The sequence below is a fragment of the Carettochelys insculpta genome, chromosome 28 (genome assembly GCF_033958435.1).
Source record: "Carettochelys insculpta isolate YL-2023 chromosome 28, ASM3395843v1, whole genome shotgun sequence".
Classification (NCBI taxonomy): Eukaryota; Metazoa; Chordata; order Testudines; family Carettochelyidae; genus Carettochelys; species Carettochelys insculpta.
In genome coordinates, this window is record NC_134164.1 from 4413974 (window position 1) to 4438752 (window position 24779).

The 24779-nt window shown below is 57.2% G+C and overlaps 1 protein-coding gene across 7 annotated transcripts; it reads left to right on the plus strand.

Moving 5' to 3' along the window:
• The first annotated feature begins 323 nt into the window (after positions 1 to 323).
• On the plus strand, positions 324 to 23752 carry WIPF2 (WAS/WASL interacting protein family member 2). 7 transcript variants are annotated; one of them, XM_074979034.1, is made up of 8 exons: positions 324 to 439; positions 15166 to 15293; positions 16014 to 16146; positions 17426 to 17545; positions 18256 to 18918; positions 20148 to 20357; positions 21056 to 21157; positions 21834 to 23752. In XM_074979034.1, exons 2-8 carry the CDS (start codon positions 15231 to 15233, stop codon positions 21872 to 21874), a joined length of 1332 nt encoding a protein of 443 aa, XP_074835135.1. In that variant the 5' UTR covers positions 324 to 439; positions 15166 to 15230; the 3' UTR covers positions 21875 to 23752. The 7 variants fall into 7 exon arrangements, with proteins under 7 accessions (XP_074835135.1, XP_074835137.1, XP_074835136.1 ...); XM_074979036.1 differs by lacking the exon at positions 20148 to 20357; XM_074979035.1 differs by lacking the exons at positions 21056 to 21157; positions 21834 to 23752 and having other exon boundaries at positions 19044 to 20288.
• Positions 23753 to 24779: the final 1027 nt, after the last annotated feature.

The window sequence follows — 24779 nt, forward strand, 5'->3', positions numbered from 1 at the left end:
ATGGGCACACACGGCGGCTTCCTATGACCTTCCCAACATGGTTCTGGCGACCGTTTCCTTTTGACCTTCCTAGCATGGCTGATTCACGACCTTCTTCCTCCGGGTGCTCCACCTCGGGCACGCCTCATGGCCCGTCCAACATGGCCGTCGAACTGTCGCTCCTCGTTTCCTGAGCGTCCTTCCCCACCCAGGTGCTGTCTGCGACAGGCCTTGAATGACCTTCCCAACATGGCGCCCCAAGCTGCCCCGAGCCTTGGGTGTCGCGTCGCGCTATGATCGCGAGAGGGGGAGGAGCGTAGCCACGCACATGCGCAGAGGGCTGGTCGGCCGCCATTTTGTTTGGCCGCCGCGGCTGGGGGCCGGGGCGGTTCGCTCAGTTCCGGGTTGGTGGAGGCAGGAGGCCCCGGTGCGGAGCGAGCGGCGGCGGCGGCGGCGGCGGGTGAGGAGGGGCCCTGGGGGGGTGTGTCAGTGCACCGCCGCGCGGCTGGACTTGCCGGGGGCCTGGGGGATGTGGGGCCTAAAGGGGTGCGGGGGGAGGAGCCTGGGGGGGAGGGGCCCATGGGGGAGGGGCCCATGGGGGGCCGGGAAGGATGGGGGGAGGGGTCCGGGGCGGCGCAGTGGGGCTCGGGACGGATGGGGGGTGGGGTCCAGGGGGAGCTGGGAAGGATGGGGGGGAACTGGTGGGGGAAGGGGGGTATGGGGAGCTGGGAACGATTGGGGGGGTTCGGGGGGGGCCAGGGGGGCTCGGGAAGGATGGGGGGAACCGGTGGGGGAAGGGGGGTATGAAGAGCTGGGAAGGATTGGGGGGGCTGGGGGGCTTGGGAAGGATGGGGGGTGGGGTCCAGGGGGAGCTGGGAAGGATGGGATGGAACTGGTGGGGGAAGGGGGGCTAGGTGGAGCTGGGAAGGGTGGGGGGAGGGGCCCGGGGCGGGCTCGGGAAGGATGGGGGGGGCTACGGGGGCTTGGGCAGGGGTCATCTGCTGTCAGGTGCTGGTTCCATTCCCTGCCCCCGATCTCAGTTTCAGCTCTTCTGGGGGTGCGTTGCCCCTGCGGGGGGGGGGGGCCACTTGACAGCTGCCCGCAGCCCCCGCCTTGTTCCCTGCCCTGTGTCGTGCCAACCCGAACGCTTCTCCGCTGTAGCTGTTGGTGCCCCGGGCTCTGACCCATCATCTGCTTGGACCGGGCAATGGATTCACCTGCCCCGCAGCCCCTGAACATGGAGACGGGCTGGACCCCCAAGGCCCTGCACAAGGAAGTCGGGGTTTCCCTTTCTGGGCTGTGGACAGTCCCTGCTAGCCCTCTGTGTCCTTGGCCTGTGAAGGTGCTTCTCTCTCACAGCCCAGCTGGCATCCCTGCCCCCATGGCAGGGTGGTTCCAGCAGCCGCTGTTCTGTTCGTGTCGCACTAGCTAGGAAGGAGGCTGTTGTCATATCTGCAGCGTCAAAGCACTCGCTGCTGCCGGATCCCCTTCTTCTCCCAGTCGTCATCCCCTCCAGAGTGCGTGCGCCGACAATGGCTCAGGGCCCATGCCGGTGTGAGCCCACCCTCCATGAACGACCAGCAGGGGATACGGACAGTTGCCCCCTGGGTTGAGGGGCAGAGTACCACCCACTCCTCATAAGCTCTTGCAGGCAACTCACCCCAGGTGTTTATCCCTGCCCAGCCTGCAGTCTTTACCGAAGCTAGGTTTGTGTGCCTATGAGGGAGAGTAGACAGCCAACCAGCAACGTGCTTGAGAATTTGCTTATCTGCCATGGGTTTGTCTGTGAAGCTGCTCCCATATCATCCCTAGCCTGGAAGCTGGGTGGTTCTGGCCACCCAGTTGCAGCCAGGCCTTTTCATTTTCCTCCTGAGTGTCAGTTCTTGGCAGCAGTTGGAGGCTGGGTAACAACTGGGCGGACCAAAAATCTGATCCGATCTGGTGAAGTGTACATTGCTGTGGTTCTGACGGATCATGTGATAGCCTGGCTTCTGCAAGGAAATGCTCCATGTTAACCTTTAATGAATGCGCCCACCCTGCTTCCTGCTCTGTGAGCTCCGGGGCTCAGTGGGCCCATTGTAAATTGATGGGGGTTCCCCATGCAAAGGTCCTGTTTTCACTAAACAGAAGGCAGCTGATTACTTGGTGTTTTTTCTTTCATGGCTTGAAAGAAACTGTTGTCAGGCCCACGCATGGAGGGCAAGCATTGTCCTTTCAGAGCTAATATGGCTTATTCCTTCCTTCGTTAGCCTCCTGCTTTCCCTGAGCAGAGTCCCTGGCTGTTAGTTATTTGCCACCAGATAATCTGGGCTTCAGAACTGGGGGTGGGACTGTGGCTAGGGGCTGGGCATGGGAAGAGGATCACTGCATGGTCTGAGCATGTGCCAGCCTTGAATTTTCCCCTGTCACTGCCTTTTGTTAGGATGATTGTGTGTCAGCTGATTGGTGGGCGTGCGCTCTCTCTCTGACCCACAAGCCAGGTGTAAGAGGCAGGAAGAGGGATGGCCCCAGACTGGATTAGGGAGGGATGCTAAAGGATGGGATATGGAGCCACCAGCAAACAGTACATTAAAGGCAGTGTGGTCTAGTGGATAAAGCACCGAGCTGGGATTCAGGAGGCGTGCTCTACTACCGATATTTCCCTGGTGTCCTGTGTGCCATCACTGCCCCCTTTGTGCGTCTCTCCTCCTGCAGTGAACGCTGTAGCGCTTTGTGAAGCACTTGTGATTAGTACTGACAAGTGGGATAAGAGTTGCATGCGATTCTGGGGGCTCTAGGACCTGCACTGTGCATGTTCCAGTCCCTGGCTGGAGCTCGCTTCCCAGCTGATGCACCTGGAGGGACTGTCTTACAGGACTCCAGTTTGGTGTCAGTCAGCTCTCAATAGCCAGCTCCCTTCTGGAGCTGTGAGGAGGGGACTTGCGTTGGGAGAGACGGTGGCTCCCCTTGCAGCTGTTCAGGAGCCTGGGCCAGGTTATTTTCATGCCACCCAGTGGGATGGAAACAGCTGTGAGCCGCTTGTAGTGATGAGCGGATAAAGGACTGCCCAGCCCCTGGCACCTGGAGAGCACTTCACGGGCATCGCCAACAGGTCCTTGCAGCCAGCTGGTGTCTGCGTGGAAATAATTCTGTGCTGAGCTGCAGCTGTTGTACAAGGAGGAGGCGAAGAGGCAGCTTTCAGGCCCGGGCCGAAACGCTCGCATGCAGCTAGTGTGAGCGAATTTGTCTGGCCTCATGCGTCGGGGCTGAGCTGACTGTGCTCTGGGGCCGACCCCTGAAGCAAACATCGCCTGTAGTAGCATTGCAGGGCCAGGGCTGGTGTTGCGAACCCCGTGCCTCTGCTCACCATGCAGAGCTTACCAGAGACACTATCAGTGGGGCTGTTGCTGCAAACGGTTCAGTGACATCACAGGAGTCAGCCCAGTTCCTGCTGTCTGAGGAGTAGAGGGGCGCACTGGGGTGCTCTGCCATATTGCCTGCTGCTTAAGGGGCCGGCCCCTCTGTGCACCAGTGAGCTGTGCAGAGGGCCAGAAACAGCTGAACCAGAGCAGTGTGTCGGGTTCAGCAACTTCCCTTCCACTCTGCTCGTGGGCCGTCCCACGCAGCTCGGCAGAAAGCAGGCTCTGCGCACGTCGCCCCTCTCCAGAGATGATTTCTTTGCAGCTGGGCCAGTGCTCCACAAAGCCTGCCCAGCTGGTTTCGTTCCTGGCTTCCCCCATCGCTGGAGCTGTTGGACTTTTGTTCCTAACTTGGAGCTAAGTCAAGGCCCTGCTTTACGCTGCAGGCCGTCGGGTAACAACAGTGTGTGAATTTCTGAGGCTCCCAGCTGCATGCTGTCTCCGCTGCTCTGGCAGCTGGGTGCCCGAGCCCTCAATGAGAGGAGCTGCTCCAGAGTTCAGCTCGGTTACCGGATTTTCTGCTCCGGCTGGGTTGGGTCTTCGTGGGTTCCCTTTGAAGTGAGGTGTGACCGTCTCCTCCGTGCCAGTGGAGAGGTGAGGCCCCATGCTCGCTTCTGGCTCTCCGCTTCCATGGAATTCTGTCGGGGTTTTCAGTTTGTGTGACTCAGGTACCGGCTCTTTCAGAAGGCAAGACAGAGCCCCTCTTCAAATGGAGCAGCAGCCTTTTCACCGCCAACCAGACACCGATTGCCCCGTGGGAGACGGGCTCTAGTTAGAGAGCCCTCAGATGCAAAGCTGCTTTTCTTCCCTGCCTTCCCAACAGCAGTTCCTGAATCCCTTCCCTCCGCGCTGCTCCCAGGGCACAGTAACAGCACTTAGAGCAGTGCTGGGCAACCGAGGCTAGTGAGTGGGCCGCATGAATGGCTGCCCTCCGTCTCCGTGAGCTGCAGGATCGTGGTAACCAAGACGATCTCCCCCAGCATAGAGGAGTTTTGCTTCCTGCATTGGCGTCCCTAGCATTGGCAGGGTGTGCCAATTGAACCGTAGTAGCGCTTTGGAAGCTCTGTCAGTTGTGTGCAGTTGGCGTGCCCCTCACTCTGTGTGTGTGTGTGTGTGTGTGAGAGAGAGAGAGAGAGAGAGAGAGAGAGAGACTTTAGTAATACTGGAAGGGAGAAAAACGATGTGGATGTAAACTGGCAGAATCTGGCTCCTGTGCGCGCAGGCCATGGTAAACATAATGTCTTGTGGGCCACACCACACCCTGACAAGCCACACCTTGCTTACTTAGTGTGTAGCTGTGCTGCGCAGCTTTCGTGCAGCAAGGCTCCAGCACCACAGCCCTGTCGTTGAAGGCCAGCGTGTGGCAACGCTGTTTGTTGGCACTGAATTCTTCCAAGCCCTGCAAGGGGGTTTTGCTCCTGCCGACAAAGTGCGTTCGTGCTTTCACTTGTCGGTCCAAAACCTTAAGCGTGGGGGGGGTGGGGCAGCTTTAAGCACCCAGGAACGACAAAAGTCTTGTTGATCATGGTCAAGTGTAGACGTACCCCCAGAACGGAGCTTTTCGCAAACGTGAGTCAGTTGCATTGCCATGTTTTCGAGGTGGGGACGCTGAGACACTCAGCACCTGAGCCCGGCCCAGCCTCTCAGACAGTGGGGGAACTGGGCTGGGGATTTGGAGACTGGATATGCTCAGCAGGAGTCAGCAGCTGCTGTTGCCCCCTTGTGCAGCGTTCTCGTCTGGCCTCCTGCTAATCCTTCTCCAGTCTCTCCAGAGCCGGTCCTCGGTCAGCAGAGCAGCAGGTGCCCCTTGGAAGCAGTTACCGCTCTGGGAGACTGGTACATGTCTCAGTGCACAAGGCAGAGCAGTACTCAGCTCAGGGTCCCGGGTGCCAAATCTTTCCTGCTGCAAAGCATGGCCAGAAAGGAATAGGCCCAAGTCGGCTGAATGTCATGGAAGCCCTTGGGAGCGGCGGCGTTTGGTGCAGTGAGACCTCTTTCAATTTATACAGGCATAAGTCAGGCGACTCTGGGGCTGGTTGGCCCTGGCGTAGGTGGGCGTTGCCCATAGTCACGGTGTGTCAGGCCTGGCCTGGTCAGGTGTGCAATGCCCTCGCTGAATGTAACCGGCTTGGAGAGCGCTCCAAGGGCATGTGGTTACACCCCTTGCTTGTCTGTGCTTCCACCCCGAGATCCCGGCCAGCTCTCTGCCGAGGCGAGGTGTGCGGTGCAGGGAGCAAGGGCCTTGGACAGCCTGCCTCAGTGAGAGCTTGAGATTCCAGACGGGCTCTCGCCACGGTGGTTTGGCTTTGGAACAGCTGAAATGACACCTGGGTCTGTGTGGGTAATCCATTGACTTCCAGGGGCCTGGGCACCTCTGAAAGTCAGGCCCGCTAGGGACCTACACTGACCCTGGAGCCTCTGCCCTCTTCCTGCCAAGCTGGAATAGCTTAGCCCTGGTCTTTGTCTTCCAGCCTGAGAAAATGCAATCGGCCCAAGCAGCTTGGCGCTGCTGAAATCGTGTCAGGCAGTCAGTGTGGTGCTAGCGGCTGGCGCCCGCCCCCAGAGCTGGCACGAGTCGTCTCCAGTGCATGGATCCCTCCTCCTTGTGCCCACACTGTGGGGAGTGGCTGGGGCTGGTAGCGTGGTGGCAGGGCAGTGGGGGCAGGTGGGAGTCAAGGTGGAGCATTTCCAGCAGCCCATAAAGATGTGACTTATACACACTAAATCTCCCGGTGTCACCCTGCAAGTTCTTCCCTGTGCCCTCTTGCAGTGGCCCCATGAGAGGGTCTCCCTCTGGCAGCTTGGGACCTGCCAGGGCACCACCCGCTGGGAGTGCTGTCACTGGGGTGGGTGCTCTGGATGGCTGGTGTGCTGGCTGCTTGCCGCCCGCTTGCCATGCCGCCGTGGTACTCGTGGGTCAGGCTGGTACCGTACCACTAACTCGCCTTCTTCCGTTCTCCCTGTGTCCGTCACACAGTTACGAGAGGAGCTCTAGTCGAGGTAAATGTGCCTCATAGCCATCAGAAAGTGGCCCCGAGCAGCGCTCGTGCAGGGCAGGTGGGGTACAAATTAATGGTGTTTGAATTTAAAAAAAAAATCAAGATTTCATTTAAATTGGACTTTGGGTTAAATTGTCCTTTTCAATGATCTCTTTAAAATCTGCATCTCCTTATGGGCCGTGCGAGGCCTGGATGTATTAGAATCTCTTAACACTTTCCTAAATATACACATGCACGCTCTTGTCTGTCATTCCCTTCGCTAGCCTAGCAGTTTGGCACAAGTGGTGACCGCACAATTGACTAGCGAGTATTCATCTTTTTGGAGCGTTTTACAGGTTCTCAGTTAAGCTAGCGAGTTGCTTAAGTAAGCCTGGACAGTTACAGCAGCCCCTCCTCGGCAGCGTGGCGACGGACCGGATCTCGTGTTGAAAGGCTGCCTGGTTGTAAGCCCACAGGTGTTAAGGGCCAGATCAACCAATAGGAATGTGATTTTTGTGTTTAGAAAATCGCCAGACCCCCCGTGGGAAAGTCGTGTTACACCATCCGGGCCTGGGAGGCTTTACGTTGGGTGATGCAAGTCAGCTCATGGGGCTGGGTGCTGATCGCCAGGGCTGGCGTGTCACTTGCACCCCTGTGTTGACACAGGAGCTTAGCCAGCCTGCAGAGCACACGCCCCTGCAACTGTTGCCTGAGTGAGCATTGCTAGAGCGTCTTAAACAAGTGCTCCCTCACCCTGCACAAAGGCCTGTGGCGCTCACGCGTTCTGAAGGGAGTGACTGGGGCTCCGGGGGCCTATCGGCTGCGTCTGGCAGACAGGCACTTTCACCGTCCCTCTTCCCTGGAGTGCAGCGGGGGTGACGGGCTAGGTTAAAGAAATCTCTTTGGGGTCTCACCCTGTGTGCTTGCCAAGCCCCTGAGCTTTCTGGGATGCCTCACCAACCCGTCCTACTGGGCTGGAAGCTCTGGCCGCCCCCAGCCAAGGCACAGAGTTCATGCTCCTGTGCAGGGAGGCATAACGTGGGTATTGAACCAGCTCAGCTCTATCTCAGCCCCCAGGAAACCAACCCCCAGACGGAACCCAAACTCCAAACAAATCCATCTTACTCTGTGTAAAAGCTCATCAGGTTTAGCCCTCTGCATGGGTGAAAGTGAGAGATGCACAGTGGTTGCTGTCTCTGCCACAGGTTAGTTATTTACACTGGGCTTGATAATATGCAGCTGATTTTTGTTAAGTACAAGTAGACTTACCTGGCATTGCCTGACTCCCGGGGGCTGCATGTCTCCTGCTGGCCTCTCTCCAGGGTTAGGGCAGGAAAGGGGCTGCAGTCCCCGGGGCCATCCTAGGGCAGTGGGGCAGCTGGCAGCTGCTCCCCTGGGCAGGCTGGGGCCGTGCTGCTGGCGAGCGAGTGATCACTTGGGTGCTTGCTGCCTCCTTGTGGTCATTCATGAGTATAACTGTCCCTGCTCTCACCCTCCTCCATTTCGGTTTGATGTGAAACAAACCCATTCCACCCACATGCAGTTATCAGCACCTTGCTTTATCGTATGATAAGAGGAAGCTGTATACCAAACTTGGTGATCCTAGTACCTGCTGGTTTGGAGGAATTCTTGAACAAACAGACTCAGATGGACAGCCACATTTCTATAAGATGCCTGCATTAAAAAGGAGTGAGAGTGCTTGGAAGTGAAAAGAGAGATCAAAGGAAATTGCTAAAGCAGTAAACACAAGAGGCAGCTAATTCTATTCCACTAAGGAACTTGTTACAGGCAAATTCTTACTGTACACAATTGTTCTTATGTCAGGCCAGAGCTGGTCTTTTCTGACCTGGGCCTGGTGCTTCACTACAGTTCCTTGTTCCCACTTTTACTCACATGTGTCATCTGAAGGTGTGTGTGTGTGTCAGAGAGGGGGTGGGGTTGGGGGGGGGTTTCAGAAGCCAGCGGAAGACAGAGACCTGATTGTGTTCCACTCCTTAAACAGACTTTCCCTTAGGGCAGGAACCCTTTGTTCAATCTTCCCATCCCCATGGAAATGTACCCAATTGAAGATGGAGTCCAGTCACATGTTTCTAGGACCAACCACAGTTTGGGCTTACAGAAAAAAATAAAACCATTTGTAGATTGTTTGTTTGAGTACAGAGCCATCAAGTTCCTAAAGTATCACTAATGGCCCTCGTTAGCACATTCAGAATGAAAGCCGCATTCGCGCTTCATTTTTCTAACTTCACATAAGGGAATGACACAGGCACAAAAATCAGATGTATAGATTGAGCAGATGGAAACATTTTTAAAGTGACGTGGCCTGTTTTGCATGAAACATCTTTTTTATGCATATTCATAAGCCAGTTTTCATAAAGCGGTTGGGGGAGGGGTTGACAGCTGTCATGCCATGGGCAGTAGAATTGCACGTTTATGCCAAGGAGCTACCTCATTGATCTTCCAGCATAAAACTGGGCCCACGCATAATGCTTTCGTGCTTCAGAACTATGTACAAACATTGAGCATTTGTCTGAATGGTCCAGTAAAACTTGTGAGCGCTGAATCGATGGGCATCACTCTTGCAATTTTGTTCCTAATTGCTAGTAAACTGCGCAGCTGGCTTAGAAGCAGCAGCGTTTTTAGCCATTAAGATTGTAAAAACATACAGCCAACTGTTCCTGACTACATCTCTTCTCCCTGTGAGATCATTGTGGCTTTGCTTCAGCTCGGGATAACCAGCCTCTCCTGGGGGAATGCCATTGAACAGTTCCCCATTGTTATAGCGATAGTGAACGCAGAACAACTTGTGCTACATTCCTGCTCCTTGCCCCGCGTAGCCTGGATTATAAATTGGTCCATCTCTGCATGCTTAAGAAAACCCTGCGGCTGTTGGCTGTGTCCTGGGCCCAGGAGCCTGCTTTCGCTAGATTGCATGGAAGGATGAGCGCTAACTCACTGCACTGAAGGAGGATGTGAGGGACCTTGGTGGCCAGTGAGCTCCCGAAGGCAGTGCTCAGAGATCGCAGCTGGGGAAAGAGTCCCCACAGGGAGGCAGACAAACCAGCGTGTCCAGTCCCTCGAGGCCTACGGGATACCAGCAAAGACTCACAAATGGAACACGGTGGAGGCCGGGGAGCTCCCTGGAGCAAGAAGGGCTGTGGAGATACCATAGAGGCGTGTTCCAGAGACAGCCAGTCTGTTAGCGAACAAGGAGGAGACCGAGCATGCGTGGGAATGAGGAAGAGCCGTCCCTGCAAGCCTCAGCCCGGGTGTCTCCATGCTGACCTCATAGTCCCACAGCCATCCCCTGGGGTTACCCGGCCCTGGTGTGTGTTACAGCATGGACCTGGCCCAAGGGACAACTGGGAGAAAACGCTGGCCCGGACCACCCATGATGGGGCCAAGGAAATGGCCACCCGGGAGGCAGAGCTCCCTGCAACACCCCATCCTGGCAAGAGGGGGCGCCCTAGAGGCAAAGACGTGCACTTCCAGCCCCTTGCCGGTGGAGTCTGCAGGGCTGGGGTTGTTTTTGTGGCTGTGGATGCAGATTTTGCCTCTAGGACCCTGCCAATTCGCAGAGCTCTCCGCGTGCCCACCTCCCGCCTGTGTTTTGCAGAAGTGGCTTGGATACGACACAGGGCTCTCCTTAGCACTGTTGGAAAATGCCGTCATCCTAGCCAGTAACATCTCCTGTTTTCGCATTGCTCTGTGCTGATTCTAACTGCACTCAACATCCTCCTTGCCTGGCCAAGTCGCTTCCTGCACCGAACTGCTGCTCTGAAACCATTCTCCAGTTGTGCTGCACTACTCTACTGGAGGGACTAAACAGCAGCTGCCTTTCAATTGTCTGAATTTAATTTATGCAAAACTACCAGCAGCTAGTGGAGCTCTTAGCAGAGGGGGAAGCCAGATCATTGACATTTGCTAAAGAAATGTCATTTTTAGTTGAACTACAAGCTACGAACCTCAGTCAGTCTAGAGGCCCTGGGGTTCTTTCACCTCTAGTAGCATATTGTTTGGTTGGCAGCCATCAAATGGGTCCCTTTCCCCTCCCCGATGATTTTGTGGGGTCATATTCTAACCCGCAGGATGCCTGTGCGTCTAACTCCATTTCCCGTTGGCTCTGTAGAGGGGTTTTAACATAAAATGTAGTTAAGAAAAGTCCTCTTGTTTGTTTCCTTCACGTTCAGCGCCAGCCCTTCCTGTGCCTGTGGGACAGGGGAGGGAATTCCCTCGCCTGTACAGGAGGGGTGTTTCCTGTCTGCCAGATTGCTGTTTCCTTTGCTTCAGTTTGATGTGCTGATGGGATTCCTTGATCCTGCTGACATGTTTCCTTTGTCAGATGGAGAAGGCTAGGATTTTAGGAAAGCTGTTGATGCACAGCTCAGCTCTGCAGTCCTTGGGTGGACCGTCGCTCCCATTCGGGCAAAGCACAGCCTTGTTCCATTGAGGACTCCGGAGCTTGGCCCGGAGGCATCAGAAATTTCTAACAAACCTTGAACAAATAATGCACTGGCGCTGTGTCTGTTAATAATTCATGGGGAGTGTCTGAGTCCTGCCGGGCTGGAGTTGGTCTATCTGACTGCGCTCGGAGGTGGGCCCACGTGTCTGCAAAGCCCTGAACTGAGGTAGCAGCTTGGTCTCTTGAAACATTTATGATCCATTTGTAAAAGCCTGACTGACCCTACCTTCTGAGAGAGACTGTGCGGAGTAAATCAGTTGTGTAGCAACCCTGGTACTGTTCAGAACCAGCACTGGGGGCGTGTGACTGGAGAGTTCGGTCTGGAGTGTTGAGTTCTGGATCTGGAATGCTTTAGGGAGATGCAGAAGAGAAAGTTTGGAAATGGTCTAATCTTGTGACTGGTCCAAAAGTTACTGTAGCTACATCCGGCAATCAGTCCGACTTCAGAAGGGTTGGAAATTCCCGCTCGGCTCTGCAGTTCAAAGCCAGTGCCCTCCCTGCAGATGAAGTGTTTGCTTCATCTGATTTGCAAATGCAAACTAGCCTCGGAAGCATTGTAAGTATAACACGTTTCAGGACCCAGCTCCCTTTGAAAAGTGAGGAACCGGGCTTCTGACACATGAAAGGCACTGCTGCGTCTTCAGTGGAAAGTCTTGAGGTGGATCGTAAAGGCTCGATACTGAATTCTGCAGAAAACAAGTTATTTCTTTCATAGCACACCTCGATTTCACAAATGTCTAGCACGTGCTGAGCCCTGCCCTCATGGGTGTGACCTGTGAGTTCTTCAGGGCTAAGTGTGGCTGGTCACTAAAATCTCAGGGGCGTTAAAGCTTTGACTTCCTGTTTTCTTTAATTCTGGGACAGAACCTTTATTTTAATTCCTGTCTCAGTATCCTGGGACTTCTGCTCTGGCATGTGCAGCATAAAATGTTGGAGATTAAAGTGCATCTGTAAGAATTGCATCTGAATCTTTCCCCAGCCAGCCTCACAGTTGCTCAGGTTAATCCTCCTGCAGGGTTTTTCCTCTGTTTCAGTTGAAGAATCCACTGATGAGAGTTGAGTAAGAATCCCAGAGGCACAGTGGGGTCTGAGTTAGGATGTGAAGCAGGAGTGCCCTGATTCTGTCCTGGACTTGGGCGAAGACTTGCTTCTGTGGGTATGTAGAATGGGGTATCAGCGCTTGCTTGAGATTGTCAGCATGCTGCCCCCAGCGCACGTGCAGTGTTCCAGATCTCTGGGGAGGGCGGTGGTGCGTGTTGAGGACTGGCTAGCAACAGCTTTCTCTGCCTGGTCTGTAGTGGGGATTCCATGAGGCGGGTCATGTTTGTGGCAAGCTGCTGAACTCGGATCGCTGCTCAGCGGAGATCCATTCCATGCCTGATAACTCCTCTATAATCGTCGGAACGTTCCTAGGCAGGCCACTCAGGGAGATTATGGGGTGCAGGCTTTCCTGGCTTTGATAGCCTTAAAGAGGAGGCTGGATGCTAGGCGTAATTTTCAGATACCTCAGACTGACTCAGAAATCCCTTGACCTGGCACGCATTTCTCAGTTGTTACTATTGGCTAATAACCCCAAGGTGTGTAGCCTTCTCATCCGAGCTATGAAATCACGGTACTGGTCTTGTGACGTCACCTGTAAACAAAAGCATGAGCTCGTTGCAGGAAGGGGTGGGAGCATGAATGACCCTAAGAGCGAGGAACTATTCAGACACACCTGCGGCAGAGACGGCAGCACAGGCGAACCCCAGCCAAGTATGTTATTTCCCTTACCCGGAAGTTTGTTCTCTTTCAGATCTCTTCTTGCACTTGAGCTCCTGTCTGGTTGGATTTGGTGTCTTACTCCCATTCGCTTGCCCCTTAGATTGTTGGGAGGACGAAGTGGGTCAGGTAGGACCTTATTGGACCAACTGCTGGGATTGAAGGAGACAGGCTTTGGGGGGCTTCTTCAGGTCTTGGATTAGTGCCTGGAAAGCACTGAGAGAGGAACAGCTCTGGATGAAATCTAGATGTGTAAGAGCAGGACCTCGCCCAGAGCAGAATTCCCCAGCCTTGTCAAAATGGAGAGCTGTTGTCTGAAAGGGCCTCAGAGTAGCTGGGTTGTGGCATCGCTTGGTATGCTGAGCTCGAACAAGGAACCTCAGTATTTAAAGAGATGCGTCTGTCTGATTGTCTATAGGAGTGTTTCAAGTACAGGCTCAGCTTCTCTAGCCCAGCACCCTGGGATCTGACTGGTGCCAAATGAGAGAATTTGCGGACCATGGGAGGTCACTATTGTCTAGCAGCATCACCAACACTTCAGCTGCTTACTGGGCTCTTAGGAGACATTTTGAGGGTAATTTTACAGCACACTACACTGAGAGCCAGGACTGGGGGCTGGAAACAAACTTCATGGGACCGTGGGGAAACTTGGCCACACCCCTGAGAAGTGGTTGTCTGGCGAACTAAAATCATGCCAGATTACGGATGTTGCTGGATGAGAGCGTGCCAGACTAGAGAGGACCCACCAGTACCACTTAGGATCACTGCAAAAGATTTAGTGAGACAGATATTTTTCTTCTCATCTTTGTTTATGGATTTCAGAGCAGCCTGTGTAAGGTCAGTTTCACTCTTACTCGCTGTGTGGATCTTTGTAAAACCACAAATATTGGTGTGTGGGCTCTAGGGCAGGGAAAGTCCTTTGAGTTGTTATGAACTCTGGTTTTTGAAATTGAGTGTCTGCTGGAGTCCCTTGAAGGCAGGATGTGTAAACAGACAGCCTAGAAATTCCTTGATTTGCTCTCGTGGATTTTGGAGGCAGTGGTGCTGTGTGAAAGGAAATAAACACTGCTTAAAAAACTGGCTTTGATACCACCACAAGAGGCGATTTATTTAGACAATGTGGTTTGCCTATGGAGTAAATTGTACCGGAGTTTATCTTGTAAAAACAAAGAAGCCTTGTAACAAGCCCTCATCGCAGCATCTATCCCTCACCTCTCAAAAGCTGGCCAGTGTTTGTTTTCTGTGTTTTGAAGTACGCGGACTAGCACCATCTTGCTCTGTCATGTCACTGCCTGCTGAATCCCTTGGTTTGCTTGTGCTGGTTGCCGGGCAGGGGAGCGGAATTTTACATGCCTTCAAATATAAATACAAAGGATTAGATTGCCAGGTATCAATGCAAGATGGGCTTTTTTTCTATTGGAGAGGCTGCACCCATGAGAACTCTCTTGTTTTTCTGCACTGATTCTGCATTGATTTTTGGCTGGAGCACCGTAACGCTTGCTTGAACAAGTGAGTCCTGCGCTCCTCGCATTCCAGACCCATGAGCAGCTGCTGCTTTTTGAGCATTTTAATTTTGTGTTGTCGGACTAATGGCTCTGACAGGTATCGGTGTAGTGCAGTCACCTGGTGACTCACTAGCTTGTGCCTTTATGAACTTCCGCTTTGTAGCTGCTGCATTGTTGACAGCTGAGGGTGTTGAATACCAGGGTTATACAAAAGCCTAGCAGGTGCTGGTGGTGGTTGTGAGAGGTAAGGCAGAACTCGGGTGCTCGGCTGACCCCTTGCATTGGTGCCTATGTGGGATCTAAGTCTTTTTGAAAACCTGCTTGCTAATGCTCCTCTCAGGGATGTCTCAGGAAGAATAGTCCCACCTGGGGTGCTGACTCCGCGGTCTCCTGCATCTCATGGTTCCAGATGATGACTTCCATGGGAAAAGGTGTCAGTATGGTTGCGGCGTGCGACTCCCAGCGGAGAATTGCACAGTGCTAGTTTTTGATCGCTGCCAGAAGCCTGCTGAATGCGTCAGCAGCCTCCTGCTGGGGAAGAAGTGTAGACTGACTAGAGGGGAAGATCGAGGTGGCTGGTTTGCCTGCTCTCCAGTCAGAGGATGAGTTCAAAAGGAATTGAATTCTGGGTGCCTTGCAGCTCTCTTCAGTAACAGGCAGAGCCTCCCGTGCTAGGGACTGAAAAGCAGACCCTGGTACAGGACCTGGGGGATGCCACAGGTTCCTGCTGATGGCAGCCCCCCTGGCTTGCTCTTTCAGAGGTGATTGAACTCTTGCCTCTCAAGGACTCTTGCCCTCAATCTCGCACTTTCAGCTGGCCGGGGGAGGCGCTGGAAGCTTGCGGGTGTTCCTCTTCTGTTGCCAACCCCGGGGAGGCGTACCTGCTGTGCGTGGCAGCTGGCAGAGGCCTGTATGGTGCTGTACCCTTCAGCTCCCCTGTGAGCTCACCAGCTCAGGGCTCTGCATGGGGCATCCCAGAGAGAGCGTGGCCCACTTGTGCCGCTTGCCCTTGCTTGTCCCACCCCTCCCGCTGTGGCGGGGCTGAAAGGGCTGCAGGCCCCTAACTAGTTCTGTCTGACTTACAGGTATATGAGGGACCAAACGCCCCCCAGCCACTCAGCAGACTGAGCCAGCCAGGAGAGGGGAAAAGATGCCGATCCCTCCTCCCCCTCCGCCGCCTCCCGGCCCCCCTCCTCCACCAGCCTTTAATCAGGTAAGGCCCTGCTGGCGCGCCCCACAGCCCTCCTCTGCCCTGTCGCCTCCATGGGTGCCTCCCGCCCAGCTGCAGGCTCTCGCTGCACACGCCAGGCTGCCCGGGCACATTGCTGGAGCTGTTGGAGGCAGCTGGTGTATAACTGGATAAGCCTCCAGTTCCGGGCGGCGTGGCTGGGTTGCGCCCTGGTGGGATCGGCAGATGCTTGTGTGGGGTGGCCGATGCCGCCAGCCCTAGATGGGTTTATCAGCCAAGTGAAGCCGTGGGGCAATTCTGATCTGTCGGTGCCCCCCCCCCCCCGCCCCCGGGGCTCAGCGGGTGCCTGTTAGTTCAGGGCAGGGCCCTGGTGAGCAGTGAAGCCACAGAGCATTGTGGGGCAGTGGGGGAAGCGGAGCTGGTGGGAGGCAGGGGAGGAGACGAGGGAATGGGGAGGTGAAGTCACTGTTGGTCCAGGGGTTGTCATCACCTGTGGAGGTGAGATCCTGTGACCCATGAGCCCTTCCCTCCTACGTGGTCCCCCGGGCAGAGCAGAGACCCTGCCGGGGGCTCGTGTCTGCATGAAGGGGAGGGGACCGGAGTGTTGCTTTTTGGGGGCTTAGGAGGGGAGGCCGCCCGCTGGGCTTTGCTCAGCGTCCGGCTCAGTGTCCCGGGTTGCAGTCGGACTCACAGCAGGGCTGGGCCCTGACTCGTCTTCTCTCCCATCGTTCCTCTTGTCTGCAGGCAAACACTGAGCCGCCCAAGCTGAGCCGGGAGGAGCAGCGAGGCAGAGGGGCCCTGCTCCAAGATATCTGCAAGGGGACCAGGCTGAGAAAGGTGACGCAGATCAGTGACCGGAGCGCGCCGATCCTGGAGAGTGAGTACACTGCCGGGGGGGCACTAAACCTGCCCGCGGTGCCCCAGCGCCCCCAGCACCCCTGGGGCTGCACTGCCAGCCCCTCCCCGAGGGGCTCCTCTGAATCACTGCTGCTGGCGAGGGCGTTCGTTGGGTCACTGCTGCAGCCCCGGAGCTGCTCCGTACTGGCCGAGTTGGTTTTTCCCCACATATTCGCTCAGGGCCGGGGCAGCAAGGTACGGCTGTGGGCTGGATCCAGTCCGCCAAGCCTGGGAACCCAGCCTGCAGCCTGTCTTGCTGGGCCCCTCCGGCAAGGGACAGCCCGGCGAGCTCAAAGCAGCCAGCTGATCCCTCCGTGTGCCTCTCCTTGCACCGTGTTCCTGGGGGCAGGGACAGCCCACACAGCCTCTCCCTGGCGTGCAGCCGGCTGCTTTGCGCTGGTGGGGATTGGCAGGCAGGGAGCCTGCCTGAGGGCCCCCTGGGCTGCCTAGGTAAAAGCCTCCTGGCCAGAGCCTGCCTCTGACACCCCAGCTCCCTGCCCCAACCTCCCCCCACGGCCACAGCTCCATCCCAGACCCTGCATCTGCTCCTACACCCCTCCTCAGGGCAGAATCCCCTCCTGTGTCCCAACCCCCTGCCCAAGGTCACAGCCCCCTCCTTCACCCGGATCCACCCCAGACCCCCGCCCACCCTCTCCTGCACCACAACCCCCTCCTTCACCCGGATCCGCCCCAGAGCCCCCCCGCCACCCTCTCCTGCACCACAACCCCCTCCTTCACCCGGATCCGCCCCAGAGCCCCCCCGCCACCCTCTCCTGCACCACAACTTCCTCCTTCACCAGGATCCAACCCAGACCCCCCCACCCTCTCCTGCACCCCTGCCCTAGGTCACAGCCCCCTCCTACACCGGGATCCAACCCAGACCCCACGGCCTCTCCTGTACCCCCTCCATAGAAAAATGCAGCTCTTGACCACTTTTTGAATGTTTGGAGTGGCCCCGTCAGAGCTGATTGCCCACCTGGCTTAGAGGCTTTTGATGCTGTGTGCGCCTCAGCCTTCTGGGCCCCTTGTACTGCAGCCAGGCCCTCATGCCTGGTGCTGCGTGGGGAGGTGTCAGGCACTACTCAGGCCATGGGGCACAGCTGCTCAGTATGCTACCGGCCTGGCTCCATGTGTGCTGCTTGCTGGGTAACCCCTGGGCACAGCCGGCCTGGAGCTGGGATGCTTCAAATCAAAGCTGCGGGTCGGGGGGTCCCTCGGGCAGGGCTGCCACCAGCTGAGTTGAACCCCCCTCGTTTCAGAGCCCAAGGGAGGCAGTGGAGGAGGCTACAGCTCCAGCCCAGCTGCCCTCCAGCCCAAGGGAGGCCTCTTCCAAGGGGGTGTCCCCAAGCTCAGATCCGTGGGAGCAAAGGACAACTCAGGTACCTGCTCCCTAACACTGGTCACGCGTCTCCCGCCAGCTCGGGAAATATAGCCGGGGGCGGAGGGGTGTTGCAGCGCCGGGGTTGGGAGGCTCTGGCACCCCTGCCAGAAATTTCAGTGCAAGGGAATAATACGAGGGCTGGTGTCCCCCTGCCCTGCCCTCACATAGGGCTGGAGCGGAGCTGATCTCAGAGGGCGCAGGGGTGTCTCTGCCTGGAGCAAGGGGACACCAGGCCCGTGCAGGCGGCGGCTGGTCTGAGCACAGGCCTAAGAGCCAGGCACCTGGGCTGCTAATCCCAGCTTTGACAGCCGTCCTGCTTGGGACTTTGGGCCTCCTGTGCCTCAGTTTCCCTATCTGCCCAAAGGAGGGTGGCGCCTTTCCTTGGGCAGGGTGAGGCTCATCCGCGTGTCCCTCAGGCGCCGGGTACAGCCGGCCATCGGAGCCCGATGTGTAACGGGAGAACATTGTTCACCTTCCTTCTGTGCGTACCTGCGGCTGTGGGAACTCGCGAGGGTCAGTAAGTGCCGCTCTCGCTGTCTGTGGGGAGCCGTGTGCGAGCTCTCTGCGCGGGACACGTGCTCTGGCTTGGTCTCCCTCCCCACCAGGCTGGGCCTGAGGATCTCCCTAAGCTGCCGCCCTCGGCTGGCCTGAGAGCAGCTCGGAGCGTTTCCCTGCCCCGCGAGTAACCCAGCTTTCTGTCTGCTGCAGACAGCTCCTCCAGCAAGCAGTCGCTGCAGGTTCCCAGCTCCAGATCTGCGGCCCCAAGGCCCCCGGTGCCCGTCAACAACAGCCGACCTCACGATGACTCCGACAGCAGCCGGGCTTCCCCTCCCGAGCTTCCCCGGATGCAGAGGCCCTCCTTGCCCGACCTTTCCCGGCCCAACAGCGCCAGCAGCTCGGGCATGAAGCACAGCTCGTCTGCCCCTCCCCCCCCACCTCCAGGCCGCCGAGCCAACGCCCCCCCCGCCCCACCTCTGGTGCACGGCAGCAAGGGGCCTTCCTACAACCGGGACAAGCCCTTACCCCCAACTCCAGGACAGCGGCTCTCCGCCAGCCGGGATGGGCCCCTGGCACCGCCCCCCATCAAGCCGCCCCCTTCCCCAGTGAATGTCCGAACGGGGCCAAGTGCTCAGAACCAGTCTCTGGCTCCCCCGCCGCCCCCCTATCGGCAGCCCCCCGGCGTTCACAACGGCCCTGCCAGCCCTACCAATGAGCTGGCCCCAGAGCTGCCCCAGAGACACAACTCTTTGCATAGGAAGACGCCGGGCCCTGTGAGGGGCCTGGCCCCTCCTCCTCCCTCTTCGGCCTCCCCGTCGCTCCAGAGCAGCCGACCCCCTCCGCCGGCCCGGGAGCCTCCGAGCAGGGGAGCAGGTAAGAGCCCCGCTCGGCAGCCCTGGAGCCAGCTTGGCCATGGGGGAAGGTGGAACCCAGTGCCTGCCCGTGGGGCTGGTCCTGAGGGGCTTTGGCCCACTCCTGGGACACGTGTCTCTCTTCAGGGCCTTGTCAGCAGGAACTGCCTGGCAGGTCAGAGCATCGCCTCAGAACACGACTGCCAGCAGCTGCTCCTCAGGCTCTCAGTGCACTCTGCGCATGCCCTCCACTTCCCCTTCCTGCGCGGTCTGCGGCCGTGCGAGCATTGGCCTCCGAGTGGCCCCAGAGCCTGGATGGCACAGCCCTCGTGGTCCCGGCTGCAGTCAACACTGGGCTCCCAGCTCCCCCTGCTAGAGTCCCTCAGCTGAGTCCTGGCCACGGAGCTGGCGCATTAATCTGGGAAATTAACCCAGTCAGGAACATGAGCTGCAAATGTCAGGTTGGGGTGTAGAGGCTTCTGGGGGTACTTGGGTGGGAGCCTGGCACCTCGGGCCAAATAGAGGTCCCCTGGCGGGCGCTTCTGCAAACACTGGCTGGTAGGAAAGTCGCGAGCCTGAGGGTGAGCCGTGCAACTGGGATTTCGGGAGGGGAACGCAGTCGTGAGCGTGGCCGGCCTGTCAGCCGGAGGCAGCTTAGGCCTGGCATGCTGTGCCCCGGCTGTGCCGCTCAACAGCGGAAGAACCTGCTGCTGGAGGGGTTGTAGACAGGCTGGCGCACTGGAGCCTTGCGGGGGCACAGCCAGCCTGCCAGGGCTTGGCGGAGGGGCTAGATCGGGGGCCAGGACCCCTGGCACGGGAGCCGGTTTTCTTCGGCGCTGGAGGCGGGAGCTCAGCCCCACCCCTTCCCCCCCCATGCAGCTGGGAGCTGGCTCAAGGCCAGGCCGCCTGTGGGCCAGCAAAAGACCAGCTCGTGCCACCAGCCCCCTCTGACCCGTAATGCTCGGCCTCTTCAGCTACTTAGGAATGAGGCTGTGCTCAGTTCGTGACTTTAAAAGGTCTTGCTGGCGCCCGCCCCATACAGAGGTCAGAGGTCACATTTCAGCCCCTGCCTCAGGTGCTCCACCCCCCAGCCGGCGTTGGGCGGAAGTGGGGCCTGGGCGTCGGGCAGGGTCACTCGGTGGCTGTGCAGTCCTGGCCGTGGGCTGCGCTGAGGCTGTGGCTCTGACCCAGTCTGGCCCTTCCCAGGGCCGCCTGTGAGCTGATGGGGGTGGGGGGGGGTTTCTGTTGCAGCACCCCCTCCCCCACCCCCGCTGATCCGCAATGGGGCTCGAGATGCTCCCCCGCCCCCACCCCCGTACAGAATGCATGGGTCATCGGAGCCGCCAAGCCGCGGGAAACCGCCGCCCCCCCCTACGCGGACACCATCCGGGCCGCCCCCTCCGCCGCCGCCAGTGAGAAATGGGCACAGAGATTCCATTGCCGCTGTGAGGTCGTTCTTGGGTGAGTGGCTGATGTCGGACCCCGCCTGGAGCCTGCTCTAAGCCGGCATTGGCTGCTGGGCCAGAGCAGCCAGGATCCCAGGGACCCTCAACACGCTGCTGTTCTTATAGGCCCTATGTAAACGCGGGACACTGCAGCAGTTCAGGAATCTTGGGTGAGCCTGGGGCACTGGTGGCGGGTTGAGTGGGCCTGGTCTGTCCCCAGTCCAGTGCTAGCCAAGGAGCCAGCGGTCCTGCCTCTGCTGCCCCCGGGCCTGGGCAGCTGCTCTCCCACCAGGCGCTTTCTTCCCCAGGGCAGTACTGCTGGGCTGACCCTGTGCCCAAGGGTGGAACCCCCGTTCCTGTGCACTTCCCGGGGTGCAGAAGGGGCTGCAGCTTTATCTCGTGGCTCTAGTGTAGGACATCGGTCGTGGGATAAGTCTGGCTCCTGCAGTAACCAGGGAGGGTGAATTCTGGGCTGTGTGCAGACGTGAGGGGTGGCAGGAAGCCCAGTGTGCCCCAGGGGTGCAAAGCCTGCGGCAGGGGGGAGGGGGGGGCATTCCTGCAGAGCACTGAACTGAAAACCTGCTGCCCTGGGCCAGGCCAGGGCTGGGGTCAGCCTGTTCCTCTCTTTGTGTGGGCGCTGCCCCAGGAGCTGAACCCGCCGGCAGCGCTGCGACCTCCTCCGCACAGTCAGCTCCCCCTTTTCCCTCTCCACAGATGACTTTGAGTCCAAATATTCCTTTCATCCAGTGGAAGACTTCCCGGCTCCAGAGGAGTACAAACACTTCCAGCGAGTCTACCCCAGCAAAACCAACCGAGGTAGGTGACGGGGGGGGCTCCTCGGCTCCTGCACGGCTCTGCCCCACCCCACCCCATTCACACCTGGGCTGTACACCCAGTGGCACTGCGATTGCCCCCCAGACCCGCTGCCTTCAGTGCCGAGCTTCCAGGGCTCCGGGAGCCCCCAGGGCAGTGCTGGAGCAGGAGGGATGGCGAGCTCAGGCACCAGTTTTCCAGCGGGAGCAGCCCTAAGGGCCTTGTTGGCTGAGCCTTGGGCTTGTCTGTTGTCCTGCCCCAGGCGGAGGGGGGGAAGAGCCACTCCCTCGAGAGCCTGGGACTCTGGAGCTGGCCCTGGCTGAAGGGGCTGGAGCAGAAGCAGTAGCCGGACCCTAAATCGGGAGGCTCTCCGGAGCCCCCCAGAACACAGCCTCGTTCGGCGGCAGCCACCCACCAGGGGAGCCAGGGCGGCCGTTGGGTGGAGCGGTCGGTGCCGCGATGGCTGGGCCTCGTTTTGTGTGCGTCGGGACTTCCCTGGCGCGTGGGGGAAGTGGCCTGTGAACGCACAGCCCTGGCAGGTGTTGGCCAGCCTGGCCTCCAGGGCACAGCACTCAGAGCAGTCCGTGAGAAGACCTTGCAGTGGCTGATGGGGCCAGGAAGCTCTCCTGGGCGTCTGGCTATAGTCACGTGAAACTAACCAGGTTTCCTTGCCTTGCAGTGACCCGGGGGGCCCCGCCGCTGCCTCCCATCCCCAGGTGAAGGCCAGCCGCATGGTCTGGTGGCTCTTGGCGAGGAGATGGACCTTCTCTCCTTCCCTTGCTGGACTGTCCAAGCCTCCCTGCCCCTCGGTACCTGCATGAGACGCTCCCAGTGTTTTGTTTCGTTTTTCCAGCCGTGCAAGGAACAAACCAATCGGATGAATCCACTCGCACCTCCATCTATGCATTTCATACCTGTACGTAACCCCTCGGCTGTGGGCACCTGGGCGCGTCCCCTTCTCCGCTGCAGAGCTGCAGGCTGGGCCCGAAGGCGGCTTCCTGCTCCACTCTGAAGATCTGCGCAGAAAAACTCTCCTGGTCCATGAAGTTCATATGCTGTAAGGTGAACTCCAGGCAGACACCCCCAGCGTGCGATGGCTTTGGGACCAGCGTGGTTGGCCAGTACCCCACCCCGGGGCTCCAAACCAGGGCAGGGCGAGGGGGCAGATCTGGAGAAGGGAATGCAGGATTGGGGGCGGGTTTCTAAACTGAAATGTCTTGAACACTATTGGCTGTGAACACAAAACACTGACAGGTCAGTAAAGCAACAAGGCACAGGACGAATAATGTGCTAATTTCCCTGGACACGGCAGCTGCCGTCCCCCGTGGATACAGCAAAGGGACCAGACCGTCCCAATGGGCCCTGGGGCCAAGCCACTCCAAGCCCAGTGTGCTGTAAGAGCCAGCCCAGCAGGGAGTGACCCGTGGCTGGAACGAGGAGGTGGCAGCAGTGCATGGGTGGGAGCTGAACGTTTTCTTTGCAGTTTGTGGGCTGCGTTGTGCCCGAGAAGGCTGAGCTGGGTGCATGCCCTTCCTCGGTGCATCATTGTAACAAATAGGGCGCTGCTAATGTCCCAGGCCCCCCTCCAAGTGGGGAATTGGACTAGACTAATCATTCCTGTTTTTTTAACCCGGTAGCAGCAGCTGCAAGCGTCCTGGGTTTGCCCCCTGTGTAGGAGATGGATGGTTGGAAGCAGCCCCTGGTGCGCAAGCTTGCCATGTTGAGACCGATCAGCTTAATCACACTGATGGGTCCCTGCAAAACACTGCTCCCCCTCCTGGTGGGTGGCACAGCCCGTCGTGCCCTGCTGGGCGTGCTGATTTTTAATGCTAAATCGCCAAATTGATAATTGGAACAGGAAGACCACAATGGTTATGTTAAAAAGCAAAACCTTCGGAAACCCTGCTAAATAGGTTCGACTCCACCGGGGGGTCCGTGTGTTCTGTGGGTCGCATGGTTAGCGGGGGGGTGTGCACGCTGTTTTTCATGGTGAGGTAGCCTCATTTGGCCAGACTAGCTGATGACTGTTCATAAGGGTTTCTAATAATAATAATGCAGTACCTAGCTGTTGTTTTGCCTTATACACTACTTCTGTCCACCTGTTGGTACCAGACTGATTATTCTGTGTCTTTACTCTCTAACCGGGAGGGATTACATTAATCATAGTTACTGGTCTATTTTGTATGTTGTAAAAAGCCTGTAATATAGGATTAAGGTGGGCTTGTTGCAAGTATACTAAAATCCTCACCTTTAAACTGCTCTTTTTCTATGATGATGGAAATGTATCCTTTTTACGTTAGAGCTAGGCAGCACTCATGTTGAGGACCACTGCCTAGTTAAAGGAAATTTGCGGGGGGGTTGTTTTTGTTTTTTCTGGAGGAAAAGTATCTGCCCAGCTTAGCTGGCTGGAAGAGAAGTTAATGCACTGTGCATTTTTGTTTAAATAAACTAAGAAAAGAAACAAGTCTCTCCCTGTAACGTTCGCTTCCTGTGGGCTTGCTCTGGAAGCAGAGGGGGTTCTTTGAAAAGATAAAAATAAACCCAATAATCTTGAAATTGCATTGAAACAAAACCAATAAAGATGCACATCTGTTCAGCTTGTGACTTCTGGGCCGAAGCCCTTTGCTGTTGGGTGTTTGTCCTGTTGGGGTGTCTTGTCGTGTGTCCGCTGGTCCCTATGAGCGTTGCCTTCATCGCAGGGCTGGGCTGGGCTGGCCTGTTTCTTCTCCCTGGTGGAACCAGTTTTGTGGCAATTTGTGGAGTATCTCACAGTTCTGGGCCAAAGGACAGTAGATCCCTGGGAGTCCTTCAGGGAGGCATAGAATTGTTTGGGTGGGCGAGAGAGGCTAAAGTAAGAACAGGAAGATGCCGCGGAAGGAAGAACCAGAGAGAAGCTTTTGCTGATTGCACTGTGGGGTTTGTTTGAAACGGAGCCCTTGAGCCCTGGGCTTTTTGTATCAGACTCTGCGACAAAGAGGAAGCGATGCCATCCTGCAAGAAGAGAGCAATCAGTTTTGAAGCTCCAGCCTGCAAGGCTGTGCTGCATTCTCTTTGGGATCAGCTGGAAACTAAGTTCAGAATGGTCCTGGAGCAGCTCCGAAGGGCAGCAGGAGGGGGGACTGAGGCTGCCTACAGCGATGGATGTAAACAAAGGGGAAAGGTTTCTCTGTTCACGCTCCCAGTGCCTGATCTGTGTCCAAAGCACTGCGGACTTCTTGCTGTGCACGTCATGGACTGAAGCAGTTCAGCATGGACCTGCCTCCACCGCTGTTTGGTGTGTCCCCACCCCGTGCCTATCCCACTTGGCTGCAGCACCACTGAGCGGAAGGGTTTGAGTTTCTTGCAGCCTTGCCTCAGGATAGGAGAGTTCAAATATTGACTGGCCCCTTGGATAAATGCACCATTCCAGGGGTGGAGTTTGCCTAGTAGCTGGATTTTATAACTGTGTGTGTGACTTCTCCCTGGGTACTGTGTCTAATCCTGTGTGCTGCTTCGTGTGTCTCCTACATGCAGCGTTTTAAAACCTGGCAGTGTTTTGGGTTCTACGACGTGGTGCTGCTTGAAGGCCGGAGGAGCTGATGGGCAGGTTGCTGCATCCCCTTCCCCAGGTCCCAGTAGAAACAAA